Raw genomic sequence first — 27,859 nt, 5'->3', positions numbered from 1 at the left:
AACAGATTTAAAGGGACTGTAAGCTCAAAAATGACTATTTACTAATAAGTTCCAGCATTTTTTTTGTTTATTTTTTTATTCATCCTAAGGCATTGATTTATTTACGTTTTAACGCTATTTCCGCAGCATTGACTTTTCATGGTAATATTGCCAATAAATATTTGATACACAATTTACTAACATAACAGTTTCTTAAAGTATTGCATAAAAAGCATACAGATGACAACAACACTGATAAACGGTCTAATAAGATCTTTCAATTTGGTCAGGTATAAATATTCTAAAAATTCTCCCAGGAGGCACTTTTTTAAACATTTCCTTTGAAATGTTTTCTGAATAAAAATGTTCTCTAATATTGTTTAAAATATATTCTATATAGGCTATATTCTCATTTATGCTATATTCTGTTTTACTGTCAAAATATAAGTCACAATCACACATGGGTTTCTCTTACCCACTCATATTTATTGACCGTGGAAATCTGGAGTGGCCAACTCTACATCTTGTGTACAATCTGGTCTACATTCATTCCATTTGCCATTTTTCATTAATGTACATTTTCAAAGAAAATTTGGTATTAGAATAGTACTTTTATCCATTATTTAACGTTATCTAACTTAACGTTAAATAAGAGACGTGAGAACAGCATAATTAAGTACCCCTGGTAACCATAACAACGTTTCGCATATTTTGTGACTGGTAGTTAACTGTTACCCAAGTACACGACATGAAAAGTACTGTCGTTGTTTATTAAATTTACGGAGTAAAGTTTCGAGGTTTTTTTAAGTATGAAAAACTAGATTCCTTCTCAATTAATCGACGTTAGAGGAATCAAAGAACAAGGTAACGTTAAGCTAACGTTACACTGCATCCGAAAAATTGTTTATATGAAATACATGAACATGTTAATAGTTACGTAGAAGACTGCAATAATAAAACAATCGTGGTTAGAATTCGCACGGTTTTACAAAGTATGCGACGTACGCATTAAAAACAGTAAGTTAAATGTTGACCGCTGTTTACAACTGTTTTGCTAATCGCATAAACAAACATTAATAACCAAACGGCGCTCTCTTTTGTACACCTTTTTTAGGTTATGAATGCAAAGACAATTCCACAGCAACGTATCATTATCAAGGACGTAACGTTAGGCTTTAACGTTGGGATGTTGTGTCTTTTGACTTCGTTGTTTCTGTTCTTACGTGTAGGGCTCGCCTACACGCAAAAGACCGCAGTTTTCCTGCGCTTTATGTCGGACTTTGGAATTTTCACTTATGATTAAATATCTTACCTCTGAAAACTTTATTTGCCCGTAGCCTACGATTATGTTTCCGTTCATAACGCCATTTTCACATTGCCTCACAAAAAGGTTAAATGTTAAGCACACCTCTTCCGCCTGCTGCTTTGGACAAGGGAAATAACCATCAAGCTCTGTATGAAGTTAAAACAGTGGGAGACGAGGAGTGTTGTAACAAGTTGTTGCAACTTCTGTAACTTGGCGTTTTTTTTACTCAGAGGACCTCAAACTTTTATACAGTATTCACATATTTGTCTGCTGCAAGTTAATGTTGAAATCTGCTACTTATCCTTAATCTATGTGTTGTTTTGAATAGAGCCTAAAATCATTAAAAGAAAGCCTTATTTAGCTTTAGTTTCATATTTAAAATAATGAAATTAAATACAATTAAAAGCATAAAGGGAATGTTTAACTTTAAAACTTTATGTAATTAATCTAATTTATATTCTTTATGTTAGTTAATTTATTATTTATTTATTTATTTTGGACTTTACCTGGCAAGTGGTGGGTGAGCCATTTATTTCATTATTTATATACTTTTTCACCAATTGCTTTGCTATAAACTAATTTTTTATAATTTTTTAATAACATTTTTAAAATTTTTATTGACATATAACAATCAATTTATTTTGTCCCTGATTTGGTGTCTAGCTCTATTTAAGTCCGCATGTTCATTAGTTTTATTCATTTATTAATAATTGAATCTTTCGTTCAAGTAGTAATCTTAATTTAAAAACATTTTAAATAGAAGTGTGACCATCTGCATTTGGATTCATTCATTTTATTTAACTTTTTTGTAATTATATTTTTATTCATTAATCTATTCATTCATTTAGCTGTATTTTGGAGTCCACATTTTAATTCAATAAAAAAAATATATATAATTACATTTTTTTTTTATTATTTAATTTTAGGGCCTATGCCAGATGGTGTATCCTGTGATGGAGTGAGCCAGCTGTGTTTGATAGTCCACATGTGTGCTCATCAGAGTCTTGTGACATTCTCACGGCTGTCCAGTTTCGCAGCATCATGACATGACTGGCAATGAGGTACAGAGAGAAGTGGAACTGTATCCGCAATTTTAAGCACACTCTAATAAACACTCATGGGTGGCACAGATATGGACCACCAGCAGATCTTGAAAAAACATTTATCATTAACTCAAGCAAGACCTATGATCAGGACAAACTGATTACTATTAATATAGTCACCTGTACATTGAAGTATACTAAAAACTTATCAATAAAACACATACAGTAAGTACTACCGTGTACCATTGCATGTGTAGCTAGCTAGTTGTTTGTTCTGATTGCCAAGAGTGGAGCCCAATTTATCTATATTTAACCATAGCTGGCTATAATATTACATATCAAAGTACAAGATACTCCGAACGCTGCGGAATACATTTGAGGTAAAGGCCGTGAGGGAGTGACTAGTGCTGCTATGATCTATTAAAACAAATACAGACATTTAAGCATAGTTTTTTTTTAATACATTGAGCATTTATTTCAATTTTCTCTTAAAAAACAAACATATAACAACATTCAGACTTTCTATTATTTTGCATTCACCCATACATAATAACAATTTTCTGTAAAAGCATTTATTTTAGCTATTTGAGTACAACATCATTTTAGTAGTATGCTTAAAGACAAGCACAATGTACACCTCTAAACTACACATTTACAGCATTTGAAGTGTCATACATACTCAGCAAATACAGACTTTGCAATTGTTCTGCTTGCAGGAATAAATGACACCACTCTCATCCAGTATATCTGTGAGGTGGCATTAAGATTAAGTGACTTTTAGTGTAGGTTTGTCTTTTTTGGCCATGCTTTGAGCAAAATAGACCCACTTATACATTCCATTTGAAAAATACTGATTGATGAACCCAGGATGGTTTATTTTAAGCACATGGTGCCACGGTTTAGGTCACAGCGACCTCTGGCGTTCACTGGAACTGATCGCGACAAATTTACAGTGCAGCTTCCTGCTGTCAACTGGCTTCACCACAGTCAGATTGCATCCTGTTTGGTTGATGTAAACAGAGATAAAAGAAGAAAGTTGTTTCTTAATAAGAGCACAGGATATAAATCGTGTTAATCAAATACCAAGGCATGCAGATGAGAAGTACATTTACAGTGGAGAATTAAAATGTATAGTTTATTTGCATAATTTAATCATTTTCAGTCTCCACATTTTGTCTCATGGAACAGAATATGATTTTTCAAGTATTAAAAAAAGCTTCTTAAAAGATGTCAGTCGGATTCTAGAGATAAAGTCTTCAGAAATCACTTGACAGCTTTTTTTTTTGTTGAAAGTTGGTTTCCGCCATGGACAAAAAAAGCTTCTGTAAATGTGACTGTTTAGTGCATAATGGGACATTTATGGGGTTGGAATTATGGAATAAACATTGGCATAAACATTAGATGGCCAACTGAGCCATAGATTTTGTCAGAGCCATGGGTTAAAATATTTAAAAATGACATATTATACTCAAATTGTCTATCAGATTTAATGTGTACATTACAGGCCCGCAGCCAGAGAGGCTTTGGGTGGTTTGAAAGACCCACCCAAATGAGCTCATTTGTCCTATTTTGACTGCAATGCCTTGATAAATTGTGAGAATAATCCCTCAAAGAAGACTTTAGCTATTTAAATTAATGATATTTAAATGACAATAGGGGGTGAAGCAGTGGCGCAGTAGGTAGTGCTGTTGCCTCACAGCAAGAAGGTCGCTGGTTTGATCCTCGACTCAGTTGGCCTTTCTATGTGGAGTTTGCATGTTCTCTCTGCGTTCACGTGGGTTTCCTCCGGGTGCTCCGGTTTCCCCTACAGTCCAAAGACATGCGGTACAGGTGAATTGGGTAGGCTAAATTGTCCGTAGTGCAGTATGAGTGTGTGTGAGTGAGTGTTTGTGGATGTTTTCCAGAGATGGATTGCGGCTGGAAGGGTGTCTGCTGCGTAAAAACACGCTGGTTAAGTTGGCGGTTCATTCCGCTGTGGCGACCCCAGATCATTAAAGGGACTAAGCCAACAAGAAAATGAATGAATGAATGAATAAATGGCAATAGACTAGTTTTTTAAAATAAAACTTTATACAAATTGCTATTTTTTAAAAATTATATATGATGTAATTGATGTATATATGATGTAATTGATAATTGGTGTAAATCTTTAGGAAATGTTATGGTACATTAAAAAGTTTGGTTATGATGTCTGTCTATCTATCTATCTATCTATCTATCTATCTATCTATCTATCTATCTATCTATCTATCTATCTATCTATCTATCTATCTATCTATCTATCTATCTATCCATCCATCCATCCATCCATCCATCCATCCATCCATCCATCCATCCATCCATCCATCCATCCATCCATCCATCCATCCATCCATCCATCCATCCATCCATCCATCCATCCATCCATCCATCCATCCATCCAAACATGACAAGAAAACTTTGGTTTTATGATTACTTAATATCTATAGCAAATACATTGCTCAGTCTATTTTAATCACTGTAATCAGACTATCATATCAGTTTAAGTAACTGTAAACAGTATCAAATATTCTATTATAAAGGTTTTAAAAGAATGATGTCACAAATTGCATATTTCTGCTTTCTTTAATAAAGCAGACAATTTTAGCAATTAATGATTTAACTTTAAGTTACCTATATGAATACTTCAAAAGACTTGAGAAATATTGCACATGTCATAAGAACCACATTTCTATACTTTTAGAATGTAATATTTTCATTTGAGTTCATCACACTGAATAGGCTATAAGATATTCTTAAAAGTAAATAATGACAAAATTTTCATTCTACAGTGAACTCAAAAATATGAGTCAGGCTTTGTGTAAATCAATACCGTGGTGAAGTGTACAATACAGAAGACCATTATGATGAGAAGGCCGATGACTAGAGAAGCGATTCCCATGTGAAGAGCCTTCCTCCCCAGTCTCCGAGCTCCCTCATAGTCTTCAGCATCATAACTGCTTTGAGACTAAATAAAACAGAAAAATAATAATGGTAAAATGGGCTATTTGACAATAATTTCAGAAGGTATATTCATTTGATTGACGGTAAACTGAATTAAGATTAATTTGAAAATATGTGTCTAGCTTATTTTGATTGCAACACCCGTGGCAGATCTCCAAAAGAAAACTAGACCTTATAAAACAGATAGCAACGAGGGGCATAGTGATGATGCCAACCTCATTTCAGTTCTCCTAATAAGATCAGACAGCAAGCTGAGACTTGGACATACGGATCACTAGCACTAAATCACACTTACTGCGATGACAAAGCTGGTTTAAGTTCGCTTAGATGAATTACTGTTTAAAATAAAATAAAAAAAATTTGGTTGGAGAACATTTAGGACTCTAGTCTAAATTCTTTTAACAGGTGTAAACATTGTTAAATTTATTCATTAAAATGATTCATAACAGTGGATATCAAAATTAGAGAATCTACAGTTTGCAAAATTTTGACATCATTGCTTAGTCCTATTAAAGTCCTAACATGAGTAAAAGAGCGGTTTTAAATAGGGGTGCAATGCTATAGACTTTTCATGATTTGGTTTATATCAGGGTTTTAGTTTTTTTTTTGGTATGGTTTGCACACTGTCAAAAATAAATAAAGAAAAATCTATCTACAAGCAAAAGCACAAATGAAAATATAGTACTGGAGTAAAGAGATACTAGTAAAATAAACAGTTATATTTAGGTATCTAACAGTAGTTTTCAGGTACAGAAACTTAATCATATAATCAAATATAATGATGGATACTGTTTGTGAACATCATTGTAAAAACTAAATAAAGCTTAAACATTGAAGTTACAACAGTCATTCAATCGTCTCATTACCTTTTGTTGTTTAATTAATATTAAAAACACAGACAGCAATTATTAATTTAAGGCAATCTACAGAGAGTACACTCAGAAGGTTACCGAAAACACATAAGTTCTTAATTGTTTACTCTCTAAGGCATAACTGCTTGAAAAGGCCTGGTCATTCATGTTGACATAAATATTGGACATAGTTTTACACTTCAGATGCAAGACAATTTTCATCCACCCATCCAAATTAGCTGCTTCACAAATCTCGAGTGTAAGTTATTTTTATGCCTTAAGGTTGAATGTTTAAATAACATTTTCAGATTATCCAAGGTAATCTTGCGCCTGGTGTTAATTTCTTTGAACAGACACCCTATAGTTTTTGAAAGTTTTTTTTTAATGTTTTTTTTTTTTTTTTTTGCAATAAATAAAATTTTGTCGTGGTAATTCCCAGAAATTTGCAGACAATTTAGCGATAATAAAATATATATATATAAAAAAAAAATTATATATGACATTTAATTTACCATAATAGGTTTCCTACTATTTTAGATGTGCAATCTGACACAATGACAATGGCATGCACAAATCATAAAAATTAAGCTTCTTTAGTTCGCGTGGGTTTCCTCCGGGAGCTCTGGTTTCCCCCACAGTCCAAAGACATGCCAATTGGGTAAGCTAAATTGTTCGTAGTGTATGAGTGTGAATAAGTGTCTATGGATGTTTCCCAGATATGGGTTGCAGCTGGACAGATGGACATCCGCTGCATAAAACATATGCTGGATAAATTGGCCATTCATGTGGCTACCCCAGATTAAAAAAGAGACAAAGCCGAAAAGAAAATGAATGAATGAATGAATGAAGCTTCTTTATTTTGATCTAAAACGGTAGGGATTGGGCCAAAGGAAGTCTTAACTCTTATTTTTATCCACAATCTTACTTTCTCTTTCTCAGATTCCACTCCACGGAGCATCTGACATTAATACACCTTCAACGCGGATTGCCTGTAAAACTCGTCAATGGCAGGGAAACGTTTTCTCTTGTCAACGGGAAAGAGTTAAGCGAAATCATTTATCGATTTGACTACCATCATAATAGGCTACCAGCCATACATGTAAAGCATTCATTCATTTTCTTGTCGACTTAGTCCCTTTATTAATCTGGGGTTGCCACAGCGGAATGAACCGCCAACTTATCCAGCACGTTTTTACGCAGCGGATGCCCTTCCGGCCATAACCCATCTCTGAGAAACATCCACACACAAACTCATTCACACTCATACACTACGGACAATTTAGCTTACCCAATTCACCTGTACCGCATGTCTTTGGACTGTGGGGGAAACCGGAACACCCTGAGGAAACCCACGTGATCGCAGGAAGTACATGCAAACTCCACACAGAAACGCCAACTGACCCAGCTGAGGCTCGAACCAGCGACCTTCTTGCTGTGAGGTGACAGCACTACCTATGCGCCGCCACATGTAAAGCAAAAATAATTTATTTTAATTTGGTTACGCCCAGCGGCCGTCATCCTTGAACCAATCTCTATCATTGTAAGCTGCTTGCTTTTCTGTCTGTTCCTTTGGTCCGTTGGTTAGATGTTTGCATCCAATTTCTTTTGCAGTCTTAAGTGCGCCACAGGATGTCTAATGGCATCTTTGCATTGACTTCACATGTAAATCACTCACGCTTGACGCTTCATCCATATCTGCTTACTGCACAGGCTGCAAAACAATTTCCCCCCACTTCCATGTAACGTCTGGATTGTGAGGGCACAGGTGAGAAGTCATTTTTCGAGAGGCAAGAGACACTCAAATACATCACGTGCGCTGCGTATGCAACGTCTATAAGTCATGTAAAACATGTAATTGCAAACTGAAATAAATCTAATTTGATTATATGGTTTAGAATTGAATGTTCTATGAGATTATTTACATTTTTTTGTGATTGTTTTGCGTTTAAATTAAGAGTTTTGCAGGATTGCAAAAAATACAACTATTTGTTGATTTTGCGTTCGATTCAGCGATCGCAAAATTGCAACAAAACTAAGGGATCTGCTCGACTATTTAAGAAACCATATATATCTGGCAGAGACACTTTGCAAGATGAGCCCTGTCACAAATGGCACACTCAAGACTTGTTTAAAAAGTCCACACTTTGATGACATCATTGACTATTGTGGTTACGTGCTTAACAGATATGACTGTGATTGGCTTTGAAGGTCCCTTCACAGATACTGGGACACTGGATAATTTCAAACCCTCATCTGAGCAGCCATGTATCTGTGTGTACACTTGGTGAACAATGGTGAAGAGTGGTGAAGCGATGACCTTCAGAGCCAATCACACTCATATCATATCTGTTGAGCAAATAAACAAAGTAGCCAAACAGTGGTGTTTAAGAACATGCATAAAGTCTTCTTGAACCAGAAGTTATTGAGACTTACTTCAGTAGTACTTTCAAATGAAACTGAATATTGAGTAGGGGATGAGGCTTTCTTTTTGTTCAGCATTTTCTCATTGCAAACTAATGGTGAGAGAGGCATGGTTAAGAATATTGTGGCTGAAGCCATTAAACTGATGTCAGCAAAGGATGTCTGCAACTCTAAACTCAGAAGCAAATAATGAAAACACTTCCAAGGATAAAAATGACAAATTAAACAACCTAAGGATGCATACACTTAGAAAGTATGTGCAATGCCACAAGATCGAAAGGCAACATGATGTATTTTGGACAGGGCCATTGTGTATTATTGTGAGAGTAACCCCACCGGGCCAGTCACCCAACCTGCATAGAGCTGGAATCGAACAGGCGACCTTCTGTATGGGAGTCAGTTGCTCTAACAAGAAGGCCAAAGACCATGACCTCTAGCAACAGTCGCTAGAGCACCTTTAGAGGTCAGAGGAGTGAGGTTTACCTGCACAGCACTTAATAGCTGGCCTCCTTTACATGAGCCATTCTAAAGTGACTGTAACTCCAAATGGGAGACCCTTTTAGCTATAACAAGGGAAGTTCATCTTTCCAAAGCTGTCATTTCTAGAACATTGCATCTTTACAATTTCAAAAGACAAGAGCAAAAGAGGACACGATAATGTGGAGAATTGCAATGGGTAATCAAGTTTAAAGTTTGGAAGTGGTCACCAGCTAAGGGCTGAACAGGGTAAGGATCCATTTCACCATGCACAGTGTTTTTTGATGTTTAAGAGAATTTGAATTGAAAGCCCTACAGTAACTAAATCATCAGCAGAAAGAAATCAGTTTGGTGAAGTTTGTTCCTTGCCACTGTCACCACTGGCTTTCTTGCTTTGGGACTTGTGGAGCTGCTCATCAATAGATTTGCTCTTCAGTGTTTGCACTTTAAGCCAGGCCCGGATTGGCTAATCGGGAGGACCGGGAGAATTCCCGGTGGGCCGGTCCGTTTTTTGGCCGCGAGGGCCGGTGTCCCTAGCTCCAGAATCTGTTGCTCTCAGCAGTCACACTTTTTAAATATAATTTATTTATTTACTTGACCACAGCCTTCTTATTTATTATTTTACCGCAGCTCTGCTCTTGTTATCTGTTTTGTCGTAACCTCGTGAGCAAGATGCAGCCTGCAGGTTAATGATAATATAACTAGATAAGTCACTAATCAACGTACAGCTGTTGTGGTACAGTGGTTAGCACGTTAGGTTAAGACTCGGTCAACTAGGGTTCGGTCTATGAAGGTTTTTTTTTTTTCATTTTTATTGTTAAGACATATAATACTGTAAGGGTTGTTGAACATTTGAAGTTCCAAAACAGCTTTTTTTTACAAAAAAGACATGATAGTGTAATTAGAAACTGAATTGGAAATTACCTTATTTTAAGATAGTCAGTGGTGAACTGAGGTGGGCCGGTCTAAGGCTTGAAACTCCAGGGCTGAAAAAGAGTCCCACTCCGGCCCTGCTTTAAGCAGTGAAAATTAAACCACACTCAACTGAATTAAACTGAACTTCAACTCTGAAAACTGGACTGACATAGTTTTAATTTACTAGAACTTCTATGTTAGGCTGCTTTGAAATCTACATTGAAATAAAGATGAATTGATATCAAAAGACAAGACTATCATTTATTAGATTAGTCTTGTTTGCAACTGTTCCAAACTTATGAAAGCATGTTTAATTTATTTGGGTCTGATGTTATCATTAAAACAAGGTCAAATTGGATCAAACTGAGGAAGGGCTGACCCCTGACTGAATCGTGTATAAAGACACCAGTGACAGGAGGTGAAGTGTCATGGTTTGGGCTTGTTTTCTGTAGCAAGATTTGGACTTACTAATCAAGTAAATGCAAATATTTATCAAAGATCCTTCAAACATGATTCCTACCCTGCGTTTATCACCCAGAATTGTCATGCAGGATAATGAGTTTAGTCCTGATCTAAACCTGAGTAAAAATCCTTAATGACCAAGTTGTTGCTTAGAAACATATGTTTTATATTTTGCTCTGCATTTCCTAGTAAATGTTAGTGATCTTGTTTTATAGTAATGCATATTTTAATACTGATATGTTTTGTACAACAACAAAACTTAGACTAAATTAATCATTAAATATGATAAACCTGTGCCAATTAAGATAAACACCTACTGTTAACCACTTGTTACATCGTGAATAAAGCCCTCAGTGTGTCAGAGGGCAGTGCGCCAGCTTGCGTGATTTTTGATACTCATCTAGGTTCTCACAGGCCGTGTGGTGTTGTGGCAGCTGTAGTCAGTGAGCCCTCAACTTTGACTGTGTAGCAGAGGTAGAGTCAATCTGAAACTATGGTGTTGCTCTCCACAGCAAACCCCTGCACTTTACCCCATTCAGACCCCACCACCTCCACTCTGCCACAAGCATTTGAAATGCTCAGATTGATTGCAGAATGCAATATATATATATATATATATATATATATATATATATATATATATATATATATATATATATATATATATATATATATATACATACACATTTTTAATTTATTAATTCATTTATTTAAAAATATATTGCTGATAATACACCAGTGTTCAAAAGTTTATTAAATTTATGGAGCATTTATTAAATCTAAAAATATTGTTAAATTGTTAAATACTTATGAAAATTTTAAGTAACTGCTTTCTTATTATATGTAGTTTAAAATAAAATTGTTACTTCAGTTATTATTGCTTTTATTATTATTACCATTATTATTACTACTACTACTAATAATAATAAATGTTAGAAAGATTTCTGAAGGATCACGTGACTTTGAAGACTGGAGTAATGAAGCTAGAAACTCATGTTTAAAATTACTAGAATTATTTATTAAATTAAATTATAAACTACTTTTGAACAGTTATTTTATAGTGCAATAACTTTACAATAAATCATTTTAAAATTTTACAATCTATATTTTTGATCAAATAAATGCAGCTTTGGTGAGCAGGAGAAGCTTATTTTATAACATTTAGAAATCATACTGACCCCAAACTTTTGTGTGTGTGTGTGTGTGAGTGTGTGTGTATACATATACTGCAATGTACACATTTCAAGACATAAAAAATGTCAATAAAAGTGATTTAATGAGACATTTCAATATAGAAATTGTCAAAGCAAAGACCTAGGCTCTATAATTGATAAAGCATAAATAAACAGAAAGCAATTGTGAATAACAAATCACTGGAAACTGTGATACACTGCCTTAGTTATGAGGATAGTTCAAACTGGGTTGGAACAAGTGAAGAAAGAGTAAATGGTGCAGATTTTTTTTTTTTTTGGCGGGCTGAACTATGCTTTTAATAACCTTTAAATTCATTGCAAAACATGCATTGACATTAAAACGGAAGTGAGTTGTTGGGTCTACATGTAATGTAGCCAAACCATATAACTTTGTCTCTCATTCTGAGGTCAGTGTGTGAAAAGTCAGCAGAAAACCACTGAAAAGAAACGAAAAAATGCTTTGCTGATTATCTATCGCATGAACAATGCTCAAAAACAACAGCTAACAACATGTCTTGTGCAAGTGAGCACACCTGCAGACTACCGTGTTGCATGAATGTTGATGCAGGGTAAGGGTGTGTGAGAGAGATGTGAGTGAGAGTCTATGCAGTCCTGTTTTCATGCGTGGGAGTGCTACCAAGTGAACTGCACAAATACGTGAGGCCTATTTATAGCATTTATATGTCTATCTGGACCATAAGAACATTAGGTTAAGCCATATTTCAAAGCCACACGTTTATCACACTGCCAAGTGGATAAGTGTCAACCCAAAAGAAACATACCATAAGAAAAAGTATGTTGTGATAAAAAATACACTATAAAATATGATATATGCTTTTAAGTTAGGAATGTAAGTTAAGAGTGCACCCAATAACTTATGAAACACAAAAGAATATATTTTAAAGAACCAAGTAGTTTTGGACATAATTAACTTCTATTTGTAAATACAGAGGAATTTACATAATCTTTACTATTCATAATAACCAAAAATAAAGGATTTTCTACTTACCATCAAAGAAAACACTAACGCCACAATGTTAATAGGCCATGCCGGACAAAAACATGTAAAAATAGTCAGAAAAATATAATTTTTCAGTGGCGGTTCCCCTTGAGCCTCAGCACTCCTTCCCAAACTGTGGTCTGAGCTTCCATCGATCGAGTGGTTTGTCTTTCCATCTGACCGTTGGAGACCAGGACTCATGATGCAAGAGTATCAAATGCTATAAGTTATGAAGGAGCAGGAGACGGTGAGAACATTTACAAGAGCTGTGCGGAGAAGATCAAGAATCTGAATGAAAGACCGGAGGAGAAATGTGAGGGCAAGAGCTCATGAAGACACTCATGGGGGATGAATAGATGATTGGGTAAGTGTGAAAAGCAATGGATAAGAAGTTGAGTGAGTCAGAGATGGCTTATGACCTAATTACCGGGATGATGAAGCAATGTAAGATGAAAGAGGAGAGGCAAGCTGAGAGGCAAGCTGAAGAAGAAAAAAAAACTCTGTCTGCTTGCCCATATTACCATTATCTGTCAAAGGGAGAAGAGAGTGTTAAAGTTACAACTGATACAGCCATATGGATAATGGCCCCAAAATCACATTACCAGGCTGCCAAGAAATGGACACTGGCAATTTTCCCACTGTTTTTAAGTTGTACTGTAAGTGAAGAGAGCACAGACTAGAGGACAAAAGCCATACCACATAAAAATGGCACACTACATATGCACTTGTGGTCAAACAAACTGTAGGGTACATGTAACTAATATTATCATTTCACAAATCTTGACGTGTATTAGTGCTCTTACACTTAATCACAACTCGAGAGAATATTTAATTTTTATGGTCAAAAGCTTGTGCTCTCCAACTCCTGCACATCACATTAACAACTCACGTGTGTCACAAATATGTGCGTATTACTTGCAGCATACTACATGTGTGCAGTGGAAAAGTAACTCAAAGTATATGACATGCAAATCAGCAAGAACACATTATATGACACTAAAATTATGAAAATTACCTAGAACAATAAACTATGAAATATGGCTCTTACACAGACCTTAAGGTGTCCCTCATGATTTTAGATGATGCTTGTAAGCTCCCCGTTCAGCCGTTATCAAAGACTAAAGAATACACAATACACATGTCACACATATAGTTTTGAATTGGGAAAAGCGTCAATATGGGGAATGAAGCCCTACTTACTACAGGAGCATATCATTGATCGCTATAGACTGAGGAAGAAGCTCGGACCAGATGTGTGCTTTTACGACAGTTTGGTGGTCAACAAACACTAGAATCTCAGTGAATACTTGCTTCACAGAGATAAGAAATATATCCTCACAGAGCTTGAAATCTTTTGAAATCCAAGTGTCCTTGAAAACAAAAGTTTTTTGGTTTTGTAATCTGTATGAAACGAACGTGAGGTACAGTGCGTCCTGTCAAACCGACATCAAATGACAGCAACTACTCAAACACCCACAACCTTGTAAAGAGACTCGCTGTCATTTCTGGAGGAGATTCACCATCAAACAAAGTTATGAATTACTTCAGAAGAGCAGCGTGATCTGACAATTATTATCCAGAGGATGATAATGTGTAGAACGGCCATAAATGAAGTTGGTGTCTTGATTTTGTTCCTTTTGTTGAGTGCGCATTAGCTCGGACAACCTGAAAATATGCAGATTTTGTTTGATTTGAACATTTAGAAATGAAATTATGAGACAATTATTGTTTAATTTTATTGGTGATTCCAAATATGTAATATAATCGTAAGCTTGGCAAACAGTTTTGGACAATTGGGCATCCTACCCAAGAGGTGTTTCAAAGATAAAAGGAATTTGCCATTATGCACCCTAATGCATAGGTCTCAAACTCGATTCTTGGAAGGCCAGAGCTTTGCACAGTTATGCTCCGACCCTGTTCAAACACACCTGATCCATCTAATTATGGTATTCAAGGCTACTAGGGACAATTAAACAGGTGTGAGTTAAAGCTGGTGGAAGCTAAAATCTGCAGAGCTGTGTCGCTTCAGGAATTGAGTTTTAGGACTGCCTTAATGCATAATTGTGTCAAAAAGTGTGGTGAGATCTTAACATAACTGATAGTGTCAGGATTCATTTTTAAATTGCTTTTGCACCTCCTTGACAACATAGGGGTAATCTCTGACTAATTCTGTTTGCCAGTTTGTGGCAGCAATCCTTATACTCCTCCGGGACAGTGGATGGCACCACTTTTCGAACCTGAGACCATTCTGTTTGCCAGTTTGAGACACCAGTGTTTATGCACCTCAAGGGTCTGTGAGTGGCACCTCTTCTGGTAACAAGTCAAATTTGACCCTTTATTAGTCTGTTTGTACCAATTGTGTTCAGCCTTGAGCCATTGCTATCTGTGATCAGGTGAGAAATCAAATCTGACTTTTTTTTAATAGTTTTTTTTTTTTTTTTTAACACTTGTTTCTGTTTTGCTTATTTTGTGGAATCTCATCTTCAGTAATTTTGTTGTACTTTGTTGCCTCATTTCGAAGTAAAATTATTTGTTTATTTTCAAAATCTAATGCTCATTAACCTTGATTAACAATGGGAGGGAAGTGCATGTGATTCATCTGCTGTAGTAGTGTGTACTTGCTGTGCTGACTCAAACCCATCCCCTTGAATGACAAGGTCCAAACAGTAGGGGCAATAACACAGGCAAGCCAGGGGTAGAGACAAGATGGCATCAAATGAACAGCCAGCCAGGAGTAGGAGCAACAGTGGTCAAAACCAGAGCTAGATCCTGGAGCTAGCCACATAAACTCCAGACTGGCAGGCCAGGGAAGTTAGGACACAAACTGTTAACCCTTACTGTATATTATGCAGTAAATAACTGTAAAATAGCCAGTGTTTTGCTTTAATAAAAGGAAACAGTATTTGACTGTAAAAGGAGCAGGATTTGTATTTCATTGCGTAGTGCAAAGAATAATTTAGAGAAATTAATATTATGTAGCCATTACAGGTATTAACTGTGATAATAAATGGTAAATTACTGTTCAACCATTACTGTGTCATCTACTCTGATGCTTTTATTGTGCTACATATAGATTAGTGGATTTATTATATAAGACAGAAAACAATGATTTAGGCATTGACACACATGCATAGGATATCTGTCTCATTCTAAACACAAAATTTTGAAAAAAGTTTTCAGACTCTGTAGACTCCAGCTACTCACTGTAATGGTTCAGTTACAGTAATTAACTGGCACACAGTTGCCAGTGAGTCATTGTAATGGTTTAGTTACAGTAATTAACTGACAACACTGTTGCCAGTTACTCACTGTAACCAAACCATAACAGTGAGTAGCTGGCAACAGTATTGCCAGTATTATACTGTAAAAAAGCCTAGTAAGGTCTAGCAGTGTAGTGTTTACTTAATTTTGTGTTCTAATATTTGTCTTGCTTTTTTCTTTTGCATCAAGTTCGACGGATCACCATTCCTGTGTCTCTCACCGTCTCTGGAAATCATCAAGAGACAATAAGATTTTTTTAATTTGACTCTGTCCTTTCCCCATTAATACTCGGCCACCCCTGGCTATCTAAACATAATCCCCACATTGTCTGGTCTGATGGGACTATGTCTTGGAGTCTTACCTGTCATGATAAATGTCTTGTCGCTGTTGATTCTCCTGTCTCTTCTGACACTGTGTTGCAGGACAAACCAGGTGAATTGTCAGGCGTGCCAGAGGAGTATCACGATCTGCAAGCGGTCTTCAGTCGTTCCCGGGCCGCTGCTCTTCCTCCTCACCGACCCTATGACTGTAGCATCGATCTCGTTCCAGGTAGTACTCCCCCTAGGGGGCGATTGTATTCTCTATCTAAGCCTGAGCGCGAAGCCCCTGAACAATATCTCTCAGAATCGCTCGCAGCTGGCACCATAGTTCCCTCTACGTCGCCCGCTGGTGCAGGTTTCTTTTTTGTTAAGAAAAAAGACGGCTCGCTGCGCCCGTGTATTGTCTATCGAGGTCTAAACAGTATAACCATCAAGAATCGCTATTCGTTGCCCCTACTGTCATCAGCTTTTGAGATCTTACAAGGGGCTAAGGTTTTCACTAAATTAGACCTTCGCAACGCATATAATTTGGTCCGCATCAAGGCCGGGCACGAGTGGAAAACCGACTTTCATACGGCCACTTCGATTATAGGGTCCTTCCCTTCTGGCTGGTAAACGCCCCTTCTGTATTCCAAGCCATGGTAAATGACGTGCTTAGGGACATGCTGAACATCTTCGTTTTTGTCTACCTTGATGACATTTAAATTTTTTCTCCTTCGCTCGAGACCCATATCCTCCACGTACGCCGCGTACTTCAACGTCTGTTAGAGAACCGACTTTTCGTAGAAGCGGAGAAATGTATTTTCCATGCGGACTCGGTTCCGTTTCTAAGCTATATAGTCTCCGCCAATGGTATTCATCATCGCATACTGACTTACATCCATACTGCAAAAAGACTCAATGCTCGACAGGCGCGGTGAGCATTATTCTTTGGCCGATTTGACTTCACCATCTCTTATCGTCCAGGTTCTAAAAACGTCAAACCAGATGCGCTATCACGCCTGTTCAACCCCTCAGACAACGACTCCACCCCGGAACCCATTCGTGCTAAAGGCTGTGTTGTTGGAGCCTTAGTCTGGGGAATCGAACGTAGGGTTAAACGAGCTCTCGCACGTGTTACAACCCCTCAGAGATGCCCAGAGAATTATTCGTTCCCAAGCCGTATTTATATATATATATATATATATATATATATATATATATATATATATATATATATATATATATATATATATATATATATATATATAGGGTAATGAATTCCAATTAATAGGAAATCTAAAAACTGTATGCTAAAATCTAAAGAAATTTTGAATGTATAAATCATGTTACATTAATTGAATTTGGTACAGCGTTAGCCTTCTATGAATGTCACTATTCTAGCAGTTACAGAAGTCTCATCTTCATTATGAAATCATGACACTTGTTTTAACCAGTTTTTTTTTTTTTTTTTACTTTGTTCTGCCCAGAAAATAATAAAGGGAATTTTACTGCAAAAGTTAAAAGCATTGTTATCACAGAAAATGTACATTGAAGGCTTAAAGGCATAGTTCAACCAAAAATGAGAATTCATTCATCATTTACTCACTCTCAAGGGGTTCCAAACATCCATGAGTTTCTGTTTCTGTTAGAAACCTGTATTGACCTCCATAGTGAGAAAAACAAATACTATGGAATTCAATGGTTGCGTGATTGTTAAATAATGTATTAATAAACACATTATGCTTAATTTAACCATCATGAACTCATGAAATATTAATGTATAATTATATCATGACTTTACTTGGAGGGACACATTATCATTAACCCTTTCGTAACTGCTCATGAACTCCTTATGAACATCCGTCTAGTGCGTTTACACTGAATAACAATAGAAAAGTGAGTAACACAGTAGTTTAGGTCACAATTCATGCTGTTAACTACTCTCTTATTACCTGCCTATTATCAATATATTAAAGGTGCAGTAGGTGATCTGCCAGAATGCTAGCATTAGCATAATAGCTTAGAAATTTTAAATCAAACTTCACCTCTGTAAAGCTGGTTAAACGGAAGAGCGCTATTTACTTATGTTTTGATCTTAAGCTAAATAAAATTTAGATCAGAAAAATAAGTGCTAAAACAGAAATATCCTGTCATCTTTTTACTTTACACTTATGTTTACGTTACCAAAACAATGACTTTTACTTTTCAATTGTGCTCCCTGGTATTCATACATCGCTTGTTTTTACATTGCATCTCCTTTTACACTTGAACAACTAAATGAATGCGCAGGTCTATTTAACTGACTATCTTATCGATGCTGTAACAGGCACTTCATGAAATTGAAAATAGCTAATCTTCTGCCGAAAGTTTTCAGTGGCTGAATAACACTACCGTGCATATAAACCCATTCATAAACAAGAACACAGTCTACATAAGCTTTGCGTGGCTAAAATAGTTTTGGCTAAAATAGTTTTCAGAAAATAATTCAAGAAATACAGCCGTGGTGTCATCCTTCGGATCATTGTTTTGAACTGCATAACGTCATTGCCTTCCAGCGTGCAAAAGTAATTCCAATATTGATTAAAGGTTTAGAAAAGTTTTGATTCTGCATTTTTGGCATAAGCCATTTCAGAAATAATCTTTCTTTTCATGCATACAAGGCCACGTTGGTCTTTCAGAAAGAAGTTCAGGTTGATGCAGAGTTTTGCTTATGACGACCTCTGTCAGCAATAGATGTGTGCTTCACATGTGTGCGCAAGTGTCGTATCTGTCTGCTTAAAGAGGCTGTGCAGAAATTCAAATTTAAATTTGTTGACAGACAGTTTGAGTTACCTGTCGTAATTGTGTAATTTGTTGGTCAGACAACATTGAATTCGATGAGCATTTTTTTTAGTTTTATGCCTTATTCAGAATATAAAAATACATCTGAATACATTTAGATCATTTACTTTAGTCATTACTATTGGAATGTGAAGAGACTTTAAACCAGCACAACAAAAATGTTTCGGAAGACAGTCCCCTACTGCACCTTTAACTGTTTATTAGTAGTTTAAAAGTATGATCTTATCCTGCATCTCTAATCCTTCCCAAAACCTAAAACCAACTTTTACCTTAAAAACTATTAAGGTTCAAGAAACCCTTGAGTACTTTTTTTGAGATTTTAATTGATTTGTGAGTGTTGAGCTTTAGTTAAGACAATGTTAGCACCTGCCAGCTTTAATTGTGGGGAATACTGGATAATTTTGAGCTTTTGTCAGCTAATCTCATCTTCCGGGACTAAAATAATTATTGAGGCAGGCTTAAAATCGGTGATGTAGCACGAATCTGCTAGTGGAGTGATGACAGTCGATCTCTCATTATTATTCATACTGGAGTTTTCTTATCCTATGAGAAGACCCTGCTTCTTAATTATTCATAAGTACATCTGGTTTCCGAAAGCAAGGTAGACCTGCCAAACTGTGACACACAGTATCATGAAGGGTTGTATGTGTTTGTTTCCATGATCCACTCGAAATGCTGTCAGGGCCAATACAGCAAAGCTGTTTGTGTGCAGCAAGCATTTTTGTCAAGAGACGTGTACAAGAATTGAAGAATGCAGACTTTTAAATTTATCAATTGAGTTTGTTACCATTCAGGCACATCACCTATCCGTGCTGCTGTGTTCACTTATTTTTAAAATCCTTCCAATTACCAGCAGGGCTAATAGGTGAAATAAACAGGGCAGGAGACCTGCTGCACTGCTATCCATTGTGTCTGCATTCAGACCCGAGGTTTAGAAGAAGAGAAGTCTTCCTCATTTATAGTGTTTATATAAACATGATTATCTTAATAATGATATAACAAATTGTGGTTGTGTATATGAAATTACGAATAACATATGTAGCAGGGCATTAAATTTCATACTTTATTTCTTTGCAGTTTCACTTTGTAAATTATGGGTCTCCTCATGGTTTATGTCTCATTTTGTGAGCCAACTGACAACAGTTCACTCCCCTCTTTCTGCCCTGCTGTGCTGGCCTCGCCCACTCCTCCCCGGCCATCATGATGCACTTTTTGAAAAAGGTCTGAGGTAGACTTGAACCGAAAGTGAGGGGTTTCATGGCCTTTTAATAAAAGGGCTAATTAGTAGTTTATTAAGCTAATAGTGTTAGTTAATGGTTTGTAAATACTGTGAATTGTGAACTAAAGTGTTAACAAGAAGTGTTTGGTCAACATCAACATGAACACTTTAAACACAGGAGTTCATGAGTACACTGTAAGAAAAAAAATCTTAAAAAAAAGGTCAAATGACTGGCAGCTACGGCTGCCAAACAAAAACCATAAAATTAAGGTAAAATGTCTTTGTTGAAATAAAGTGCAAAAAATAATAAATCTACAGATATTTTCATCAAAATGTTTACAGAAAAACACTGCTATTTTACAGACTTTTCCTAGATTATTACGGACAAATCTGTTCAATAAAGTTACACACTAAGAGTTTTACAAAAAAAACACTGTTATTATACAGACTTTTCTTAGATTATTCTGATCAAACACCATCAATAAAGTGACTGCACTAAAAGTTCAAGAGAAAACAATGTTATTTAAAAGAATTTTCCCTAAATCATTACGATTAGACATCTTTAATAAAATGCCAAGACATGCTCATGATTGTAATTTAACAGTTTTATTTTGGATCAAAAAAATTTGGAGAAAACAACAAACAAGATACAACTGATTAAAATTCTCACAACTTTAAAATTACAGTTGTTACATTTTATTGAATAGTGTTTATGTAAAACATGTAGAGGTTTAAGTTATATGGAATGATTCAGTTACAGATCTTAAAGAGCCCATATTATACATGAAATAGGGTCATATCTTGGTTGTAAGGTTCTCCAACAACACTCTAATATGCATGCAAGGTCAAAAAACACTTTCATGGTCTTATAATCTGCATTTATTTTTACCTAATTATCCCAGCGACTCCTGTATGAATCGTCCAGTGATTCATTTGTTCCCAAACCCCTCCTTAGCGCGGAGCTAATCTGCGCTGATTGGACCGATGACAGTCTGTCGCGATTGGTCGACTGCCTTCAGTCAGAGAGGGAAATGGCCAATAGCTAATCAGCAATTTAAAAAGTAATCACAGTTCATACACGCTCGATAGTGTAGGCGTGGATTTTAGCTGCCACACTATGGCGAGTGGATAGTGCCACGGATAACCGAACGAAGGAGACAGTCGTGTACTCGCCATACCGCACACACACAAAAACACACACACACCTCCAGATGACAACACTCCCGCTTCCGCCCGCACCCGCCAGGTTTTAGCCAGAGAACCCGCTCCGTTTTCTGCCCGCCGCGCCCGGTCCCGCTAGAGCGAAGAACACAACCAAAAATCACCCAGTATACAGTCCAGACAGCCAAGCTGTCTGTATAAACACACACACACAGCACAAAGCACACAAAGCTCGTTCGTTCGTTCGCTCGCTCTCTCTCTCTCTCTCTCTCTCTCTCTCTCTCTCTCGCTCTCTCTCATACGCGCGCGTGCGCACTAACACACACACAAGCACCAAGCAGACTCTCTCTTTCTAATTCGCATAGCAATATCCGTGATAATGCTAGACAGCCCGCTCCCGTCCCAAATTAAACCCGTTACCGACCGCTCCCGCGATTTATTCGGAAATTTATTCCCGCGGCTGTCCCCGCGCCAGATTTCTGCGGCGCGGGAATACATTTCCGAATAAATCGCGGGAGCAGAACTCTAGCACGGAGCTCCGTAAACAAACAGCACGCGTCGCGTTTTTAACGTGACTTTGCACGCGATAAGATAATATATCCAGTTAACCTGATACAGTACACGCGGTTACAAGTAACAAATCACAACTAAATACATTTGCAAGCTAGAGTAAACGAGGCAACAACTTTAACCGCACGTACTTACACTTGAGAAATGGAAGAAACCCATCCTGACGTCCATCAGTTACTCTTTACTGATCCTTCCTTTAACAAACTCAGATGAAGTATTCTTTGTAGCATGTAGCTTCCAGAAGTTTCCAACTGCTTGGTTATAATGCTGATGTTTCATCTTTGGGTAGAGACTCAATATAATATCCATCTGCAGTGTGACTTCAATCGACCGGCATGTTTGTGTGCGTGTGTTTGTGGGTGTGCGTGTGTTTGTGGGTGTGTGTGTGTCTGGGTTTCTGCGTCAGAGGGCGGGGCCTCAGGTTTGAAATCTCCCGGGTTTGCGCGTGCACGTGAATAACTTGGTTTCGTTCGTACGTCATGGCGAAACACCTAATGAATCGGTATCAAGGCGACTCGTTTGAAGCACTATGAGTCGACTCTTTTATAGATGAATCAACCGTTTTAAACACTGTATTCTTACAGATTTAAGCCTTAGCTGGATACTTCACTTCACTTAGAGCTGTGTTACACACTACATGGAGGGTAATTTTCAAAAACCCATAATATGGGCTCTTTAAATAAAATGGAACTGTAACGTGAAGGGGATGTTGACAAATGAGTGCAGATCCAAATGCAGGTTTATTACACAGAGATGGTCAGGCAAACAACAGTCAACACAGGGGCAAACAGATGTAACATTATACAGGGAATACAGAGTCATGGTCAAATAACAGGCAAATGGTCAGTCCCGACAGCACACAACTTAAACAATTAACAAACAAAGCAAGTTAAAAGTAGAGAAACGCGTCATAATGTTCACAGTAAAAGTATAACAAGACTAAGAAATTGGTCTATGCTGCTTTTAAAGTGTATGTAATCAGTTCATAATGATCCTCCGACTGTGTGTGTGCAATCAGCGGAATCCGGAACAGGTGCATGTGAGCGCACTTAGTGTGTAACTTTATTGAACGGATTTGACTGTAACAATCTAGGAAAAGTCTGTAAAACAACAGTGTTTTCTGTAAACATTTTAATGAAAATATCTGTAGATTTATTATTTTTTGCACTTTATTTCAACAAAGAAATTTTACCATAATTTTATGGTTTTTGTTTGGCAGCCGTAGCTGCCAGTCATTTGACATTTGTTTTTACGATTTTTTTTTTTTTTTTTTACAGAGCAAGTAATTACAATGTATTACTTTAATTTTACTTAATTTTAAATGTACTTCATAAAAAACAGGAAAAAACACTCTGTAAATAATACGGCAATTTTATTGTATAAAACGGACAAATTGCTGTAATTTGTCATTACTTATACAGTACATAAAATAACAGTCAAGCTGTTAATTTACAGATATTGTTTGTAAATTTTACGCATTTTTGAATATAATTTAAAATAACATAAAAAATACTGTATAAATAATACTGTAATTTCCCTGTATAAAAAACAAAAATGTCAGTAATTTGTCTTTAATGATAAAGTACCTAAAATGAAAGTCAAACTGTGAATTTAGAGAGATTGTTTGTCATTTTACTAAGTTCTATATATAATTTTAAATGACAAAAAATTACTTTAAAAAATTTAGGGATATTTTCTGTAAAATAAGGTTTTTTTACAGTGTAGTTAAGGATGAGTTAATGGTGATGTGCCCCTCCAAGTACATTAACTGCTTATGTGTTCATGATCGTTGAACTCAAATGTTAATTAATACAATCTTTAACAAACATACTAACAACTAATTCAGGTAGCCCTTATTTGACACATGAACTCTCGTGACTCATGTTGTGGTAGTTCATGAATAGCGCACGACCTAACTCATCGTAAATTCATAATAAAGTAATGTTTAGTTTACTTATTAATACATCATTATTCATGTTCTCTTATTGTAAACTGTTACCATTTTTTCAATGTTTTATTTTGAAAAGATTTGCTAAACCAATAATTGCTTTGACAAAAATGAGTGAAAGTTGTAGTGCGCTGAAGTGGCCTGTCTGTGGGTGTCACTAGCGTCTGACTTTATGCAGATAAGGAGCTGCTACATGTGTTTCAAACGGCAGGATACACCACACAGGAAAAATGAATAACACCTGCCTCTGCATAACGTGAGAAAACCGCTGTCTCTGCAGTTCTCATAAAATGACACGCTCAAGACTCTCTGCTCTCATCCTAACCATCTGCTTCACAGGTAATATCATTTTTCTTCACTGATAAAATGTTTGTTGAAATGATTTCAGCAACAGGATGAAACTAAATGAATTAAGTTCTGTCTACTTTTTTTCACAGGACTCTTTTCTAGAGATGCGTTTTCATTTCATCTACCCATATCTGTGTGGCAAACGCCTAACATAACAGCAAAAGAAGGCACAAATGTCAGCATCACCTGTCACATTAATGCAGATTCTCGTGTGGATAGAATCCTGGTTAAATGGTGGCAAGACAATCAAACAGAAGTTAGGAGTGAAGGGATTACATCTCCCAATCGTCTGTCTGTTAATGGATTTGTGTTTATTAACTCAACGTTGGACCTTCTGTCAGTACATTCAAATCATAGTTTTGTGTATTACTGCTCAGCACAGCTTGATTTACCTGAACTTGGACCTGTTGAATATGGCAAAGGGACTCATGTATTTGTGGGTAAGCTTTATTTATTTATTTGGTTAGCTATAGTGCTTATTTCATTGTGTTTTAAGGAATCATCCTAAAATTAAAAAAAAATCACTCTTGATCTTTTTACACCTCTATGACTGAAGGTATATTTTTTAAATGTCTGAATGTTTTCTACCTTTAATAGTGACTAAAATACCTTCCTAAATTTTCTTATAAAAGAAATAGCTTTTTATGTGTGAGATGCCTTTTAATACTCATAATAGCTTTTAATTTTCATAATTGCACTTGCAGAGTCTGCACAGGCGACTGTGGAAGATTCAGAAAACCTGCACAGTAACACAGTGATGTGGTCACTGTTTTCAGGCTTGGGTTTTGTTGTTCTGATCATCTGCATTGCCTGTGGAATTCATATAAGTTTTAAAGGTGTGAAAAAACAACAACTGCGAAATATCACAATTTGATTAAGGTTCACAAGACTAGTATAAAAAACAAACAAATGATTTTAAAGGTTTAATTGGCTGAATACTTTTTTTCTTTTTAACCAGGACACAGCAAAATGGAACCTGGAACAAAGCATGGAATAGTGAGCATAGTTTGCCTAAAATTTTAAAATTGTCATTATTTACTTGTTCTAAACCTGAAAAGATGCACAAAAGAAAAATATCCTGAAGAATGATGGGGAAAAAATCCTTTGACTTCCATAAAATTGTTTGCTCCTACTATGGATGTTAATAGGAGTTTTTCAACAGTCTTCAGAATATCTTGTTTTGTATTCAACAGAAGAAATACAATTGAGTGAACCACTTGACTTTGAGTAAATGATGAGAAAGTTGTCATTTTTGAATGAACTATTAGTTTAATTAATATTAGCTGAGATGATGATCTAAAAAGCATACATACATACAGTAAATAGCTTTCAAATAATATACTGTTTTGCTCTCAGGTTGCTGCTAAAAGTGAATCACCTGGCTCTGACACTACTGAAAGAGTCATTTACACAGCATTAAACATTCCTCAAGACAGTGTGAAGTCAAGAAATGAGGTAAATAGCGCTCATTACTGGCTTTGGTAATAAGCAGTATTCATGTACTAGCCCTTTTTTTTAAGTATCTTAAGCTCGAGTATATTTTGAAATGTATGTGATGTATTAGGTATACCAATTTCAATGTATTAGCAGTATTCTTGTACTGTATATTTGAGCTATTTCAGTTGTATTTGGAACTACATTGTTCTGCTTTTTAGTTTGTAAATGTAAATTAAAAAATAAAGTGTATTTTAAGTGGAAGAGTAGTAAGCGTAAAAGAAACTATTATTTTTTTAATACAGCAACTTGACTTGTGTTGTTGTTAGCGTATGAAAGTACACTACAGTTTTTTTCTTTGAAAGAAATATATTGTCCCTAAAATATACAGCTTTACTCTTATTTGGTAATAATTTTGTATGAGAAAAAAACCTATAACTGTACTCGATTTAAAGTAAACCAAAGATGATTAGGTTCTATTAATAGAAATGCCCAATGTAGGGTCCGTGGGCCAAAGTTCATTCAGGGTTACCTTAAATTTGGCCCGCCATCCCATCTGAAAAGACAGAGAGAATGATGGAGAGGCTTTGAATCTAATTTCTGGGGCTGCCTTTAACAGAGATAGTCTTTTCAAATTTAACGTAACTTTTTGTTTCTTTGTTTTATTGTTGAGCTACAAAAAATTCCACTAAAATTAAATAATTCAATTAAATGTTGTAATTGTTGTAAAAGCACTTTACATTACCACTGTGTAAGAAATGTACTATATAAACAAACTTGCGGTCACACTTTCCAATAAGGTTCATTATTTAATGTTAATTAATGCATTTTACTAACATGAACAAACAATGAACAATACATTTACTTCTGTATTTGTTCATGTTAGTTAACGTTAGTTAATGAAAATACAGTAGTTCATTGTTAGTTCATGTTAACTCATGGTGCATTAACTAATGTTAACAAGCATGGACTTGGATGTTAATAATGCATTAGTAAATGTTCAATTATGATTAATCAATGCTGTACACGTGTTGTTAATTATTAGTTCATGCATTAGTTAATATGATTTAAAGCATTAGTTTTCTAGTTATTTTTAAATATAACTGAATAAAGTTCAAAATTACCCATGGCAAATTTAATGTTTACAATTTGGTATATATTGGGTCCACAGCCCTCAGTCAGCTTTGGTTTTTGGCCCTTTATAGGAAAAAGTTTGGGCACCCCTGCTCTAGTTTATTCCACAGCAAAACTTGTTATAAACTTGAAAATGTAAAACTGAGAAAATAAATATTTAATAGGCTACTCAACCAAAAGGCTAAACAACTATAAACAAACTATACTTACAATGTTTACTTGTACTTTTTATCTCGATCAAAGTGTTGAGTATGAATACAGACTAAGTATACTCTTCTGGTAGTATATTTACAGCTAGAGGTATACTATACCTAAATTGTTAGTATTATTATACCTATTTAAAACAAGTATATTGTTAGTACATCTAACTAAACATATCATTTTGTAAGGATAAATTAACTGTTTAGTTGCTATATGTTAATAGTTTCATAAGTAAATGAGCAGATTTGTATTTACTTTTTTTTGCACTTGACATCATAACTGCATCTGGTTAAATGCTAATTGCAAGTTATTATGACTAAAGACTTATTATGTATTTCAGAACTGTGCTGCTGCAGCTCTTACTTCAGAGAGCTGCACAGAGATTACGGTGACATACTCTGAGGTCCACATCAAAAAAAGACAGAAGGATGAATGATGAGCATCTTTTGATAGAATTTTATTTATATCACGCATTTTCATCCTGCGTGTGGGACGGTGTGTTCCTGAGATCCTGTGCAATAGTTTTGTGAATGTATTTTTGTAAATACTGTTATTATGTGTTACATAAATATTATGTGCAACCACATTTGAGTCTATTTTAACCAATTGATGTAAATATGTTAGATTAAAAAAAAATTCTCTAAGATAAACTTTTTTTTTTTTTGAGTGATCAATTTGGATTCCAGGTCTTCAGCCCTGCTTTAGTATATATTTATTCATTTTGTATTTTATTTAACATGACTGATTAGTAACTTCATAGATGAACAAAATAATGCTTTGCAAGACGGTTTATTTGTCAGCACTTTTATCT

General features: G+C 35.8%; 3 protein-coding genes and 1 long non-coding RNA gene across 13 annotated transcripts in view; 1 reads left to right on the top strand and 3 right to left on the bottom strand.

The window, feature by feature from the left end:
* prkab1b (protein kinase, AMP-activated, beta 1 non-catalytic subunit, b) overlaps positions 1 to 1,419 on the bottom strand; it is a 29,652-nt gene extending 28,233 nt beyond the window's left edge. For 2 of the 6 annotated variants that reach the window (XR_015496860.1, XR_015496859.1), the window contains exon 1: positions 1,292 to 1,383. Coding sequence is in view for 1 of the 6 variants with exons in the window: in XM_087262837.1 (XP_087118963.1) it covers positions 455 to 462 (8 nt within the window). In the remaining 5 variants the exon portion in view is untranslated. 6 annotated transcript variants of the gene reach the window in all.
* On the top strand, positions 704 to 27,698 carry si:dkey-63d15.12. 4 transcript variants are annotated; one of them, XM_087265274.1, is made up of 9 exons: positions 704 to 843; positions 2,212 to 2,346; positions 16,313 to 16,439; positions 24,110 to 24,270; positions 24,369 to 24,719; positions 24,984 to 25,115; positions 25,238 to 25,275; positions 25,636 to 25,734; positions 27,389 to 27,698. In XM_087265274.1, the coding sequence occupies exons 4-9, from the start codon at positions 24,222 to 24,224 to the stop codon at positions 27,482 to 27,484; spliced, it is 765 nt and encodes a 254-aa protein (XP_087121400.1). In that variant the 5' UTR covers positions 704 to 843; positions 2,212 to 2,346; positions 16,313 to 16,439; positions 24,110 to 24,221; the 3' UTR covers positions 27,485 to 27,698. The 4 variants fall into 4 exon arrangements, with proteins under 4 accessions (XP_087121400.1, XP_087121402.1, XP_087121401.1 ...); XM_087265276.1 differs by lacking the exons at positions 704 to 843; positions 2,212 to 2,346 and adding an exon at positions 14,877 to 15,022 and having other exon boundaries at positions 24,143 to 24,270; XM_087265275.1 differs by lacking the exons at positions 704 to 843; positions 2,212 to 2,346 and adding an exon at positions 14,887 to 15,022.
* LOC101885033 (transmembrane protein 233) lies at positions 2,770 to 12,931 on the bottom strand. Of its 2 annotated transcripts, none has more exons than XM_087265286.1 (3): positions 12,639 to 12,931; positions 5,180 to 5,314; positions 2,770 to 3,327 (listed from the first exon to the last, which is right to left on the bottom strand). In XM_087265286.1, the coding sequence occupies exons 1-3, from the start codon at positions 12,828 to 12,830 to the stop codon at positions 3,316 to 3,318; spliced, it is 339 nt and encodes a 112-aa protein (XP_087121412.1). In that variant the 5' UTR covers positions 12,831 to 12,931; the 3' UTR covers positions 2,770 to 3,315. The 2 variants fall into 2 exon arrangements, with proteins under 2 accessions (XP_087121412.1, XP_087121411.1); XM_087265285.1 differs by having other exon boundaries at positions 2,771 to 4,132.
* Positions 18,360 to 27,859, bottom strand: LOC147842809 (uncharacterized). The gene is made up of 2 exons (XR_015498337.1): positions 22,656 to 27,859; positions 18,360 to 21,014 (listed from the first exon to the last, which is right to left on the bottom strand). It is a non-coding gene; the product is annotated as an uncharacterized LOC147842809 (long non-coding RNA).

This window comes from Danio rerio, chromosome 8 (assembly GCF_052040795.2).
Source record: "Danio rerio strain M-AB ecotype USA chromosome 8, GRCz13ab, whole genome shotgun sequence".
Taxonomy (NCBI): domain Eukaryota; kingdom Metazoa; phylum Chordata; class Actinopteri; order Cypriniformes; family Danionidae; genus Danio; species Danio rerio.
Note: the sequence above shows the minus strand (reverse complement) of the source record. Positions and strands in the feature narration are given on the sequence as shown.

Excerpts from the sequence above, each read along its gene's own strand:
- LOC101885033 (XM_087265285.1), bottom strand. The coding sequence starts at position 12,830 with ATGAGTCCTGGTCTCCAACGGTCAGATGGAAAGACAAACCACTCGATC. Across the intron at positions 5,315-12,638 it reads CGTTAGTGTTTTCTTTGATG|TCTCAAAGCAGTTATGATGC; the intron begins GTAAGTAGAAAA and ends TGTTTTATTTAG. Across the intron at positions 4,133-5,179 it reads GTATTGTACACTTCACCACG|GGGAAACCGGAGCACCCGGA; the intron begins GTATTGATTTAC and ends TTTGGACTGTAG.
- si:dkey-63d15.12 (XM_087265274.1), top strand. The coding sequence starts at position 24,222 with ATGACACGCTCAAGACTCTCTGCTCTCATCCTAACCATCTGCTTCACA. Across the intron at positions 24,271-24,368 it reads CCTAACCATCTGCTTCACAG|GACTCTTTTCTAGAGATGCG; the intron begins GTAATATCATTT and ends TTTTTTTCACAG. Across the intron at positions 24,720-24,983 it reads AGGGACTCATGTATTTGTGG|AGTCTGCACAGGCGACTGTG; the intron begins GTAAGCTTTATT and ends TTGCACTTGCAG.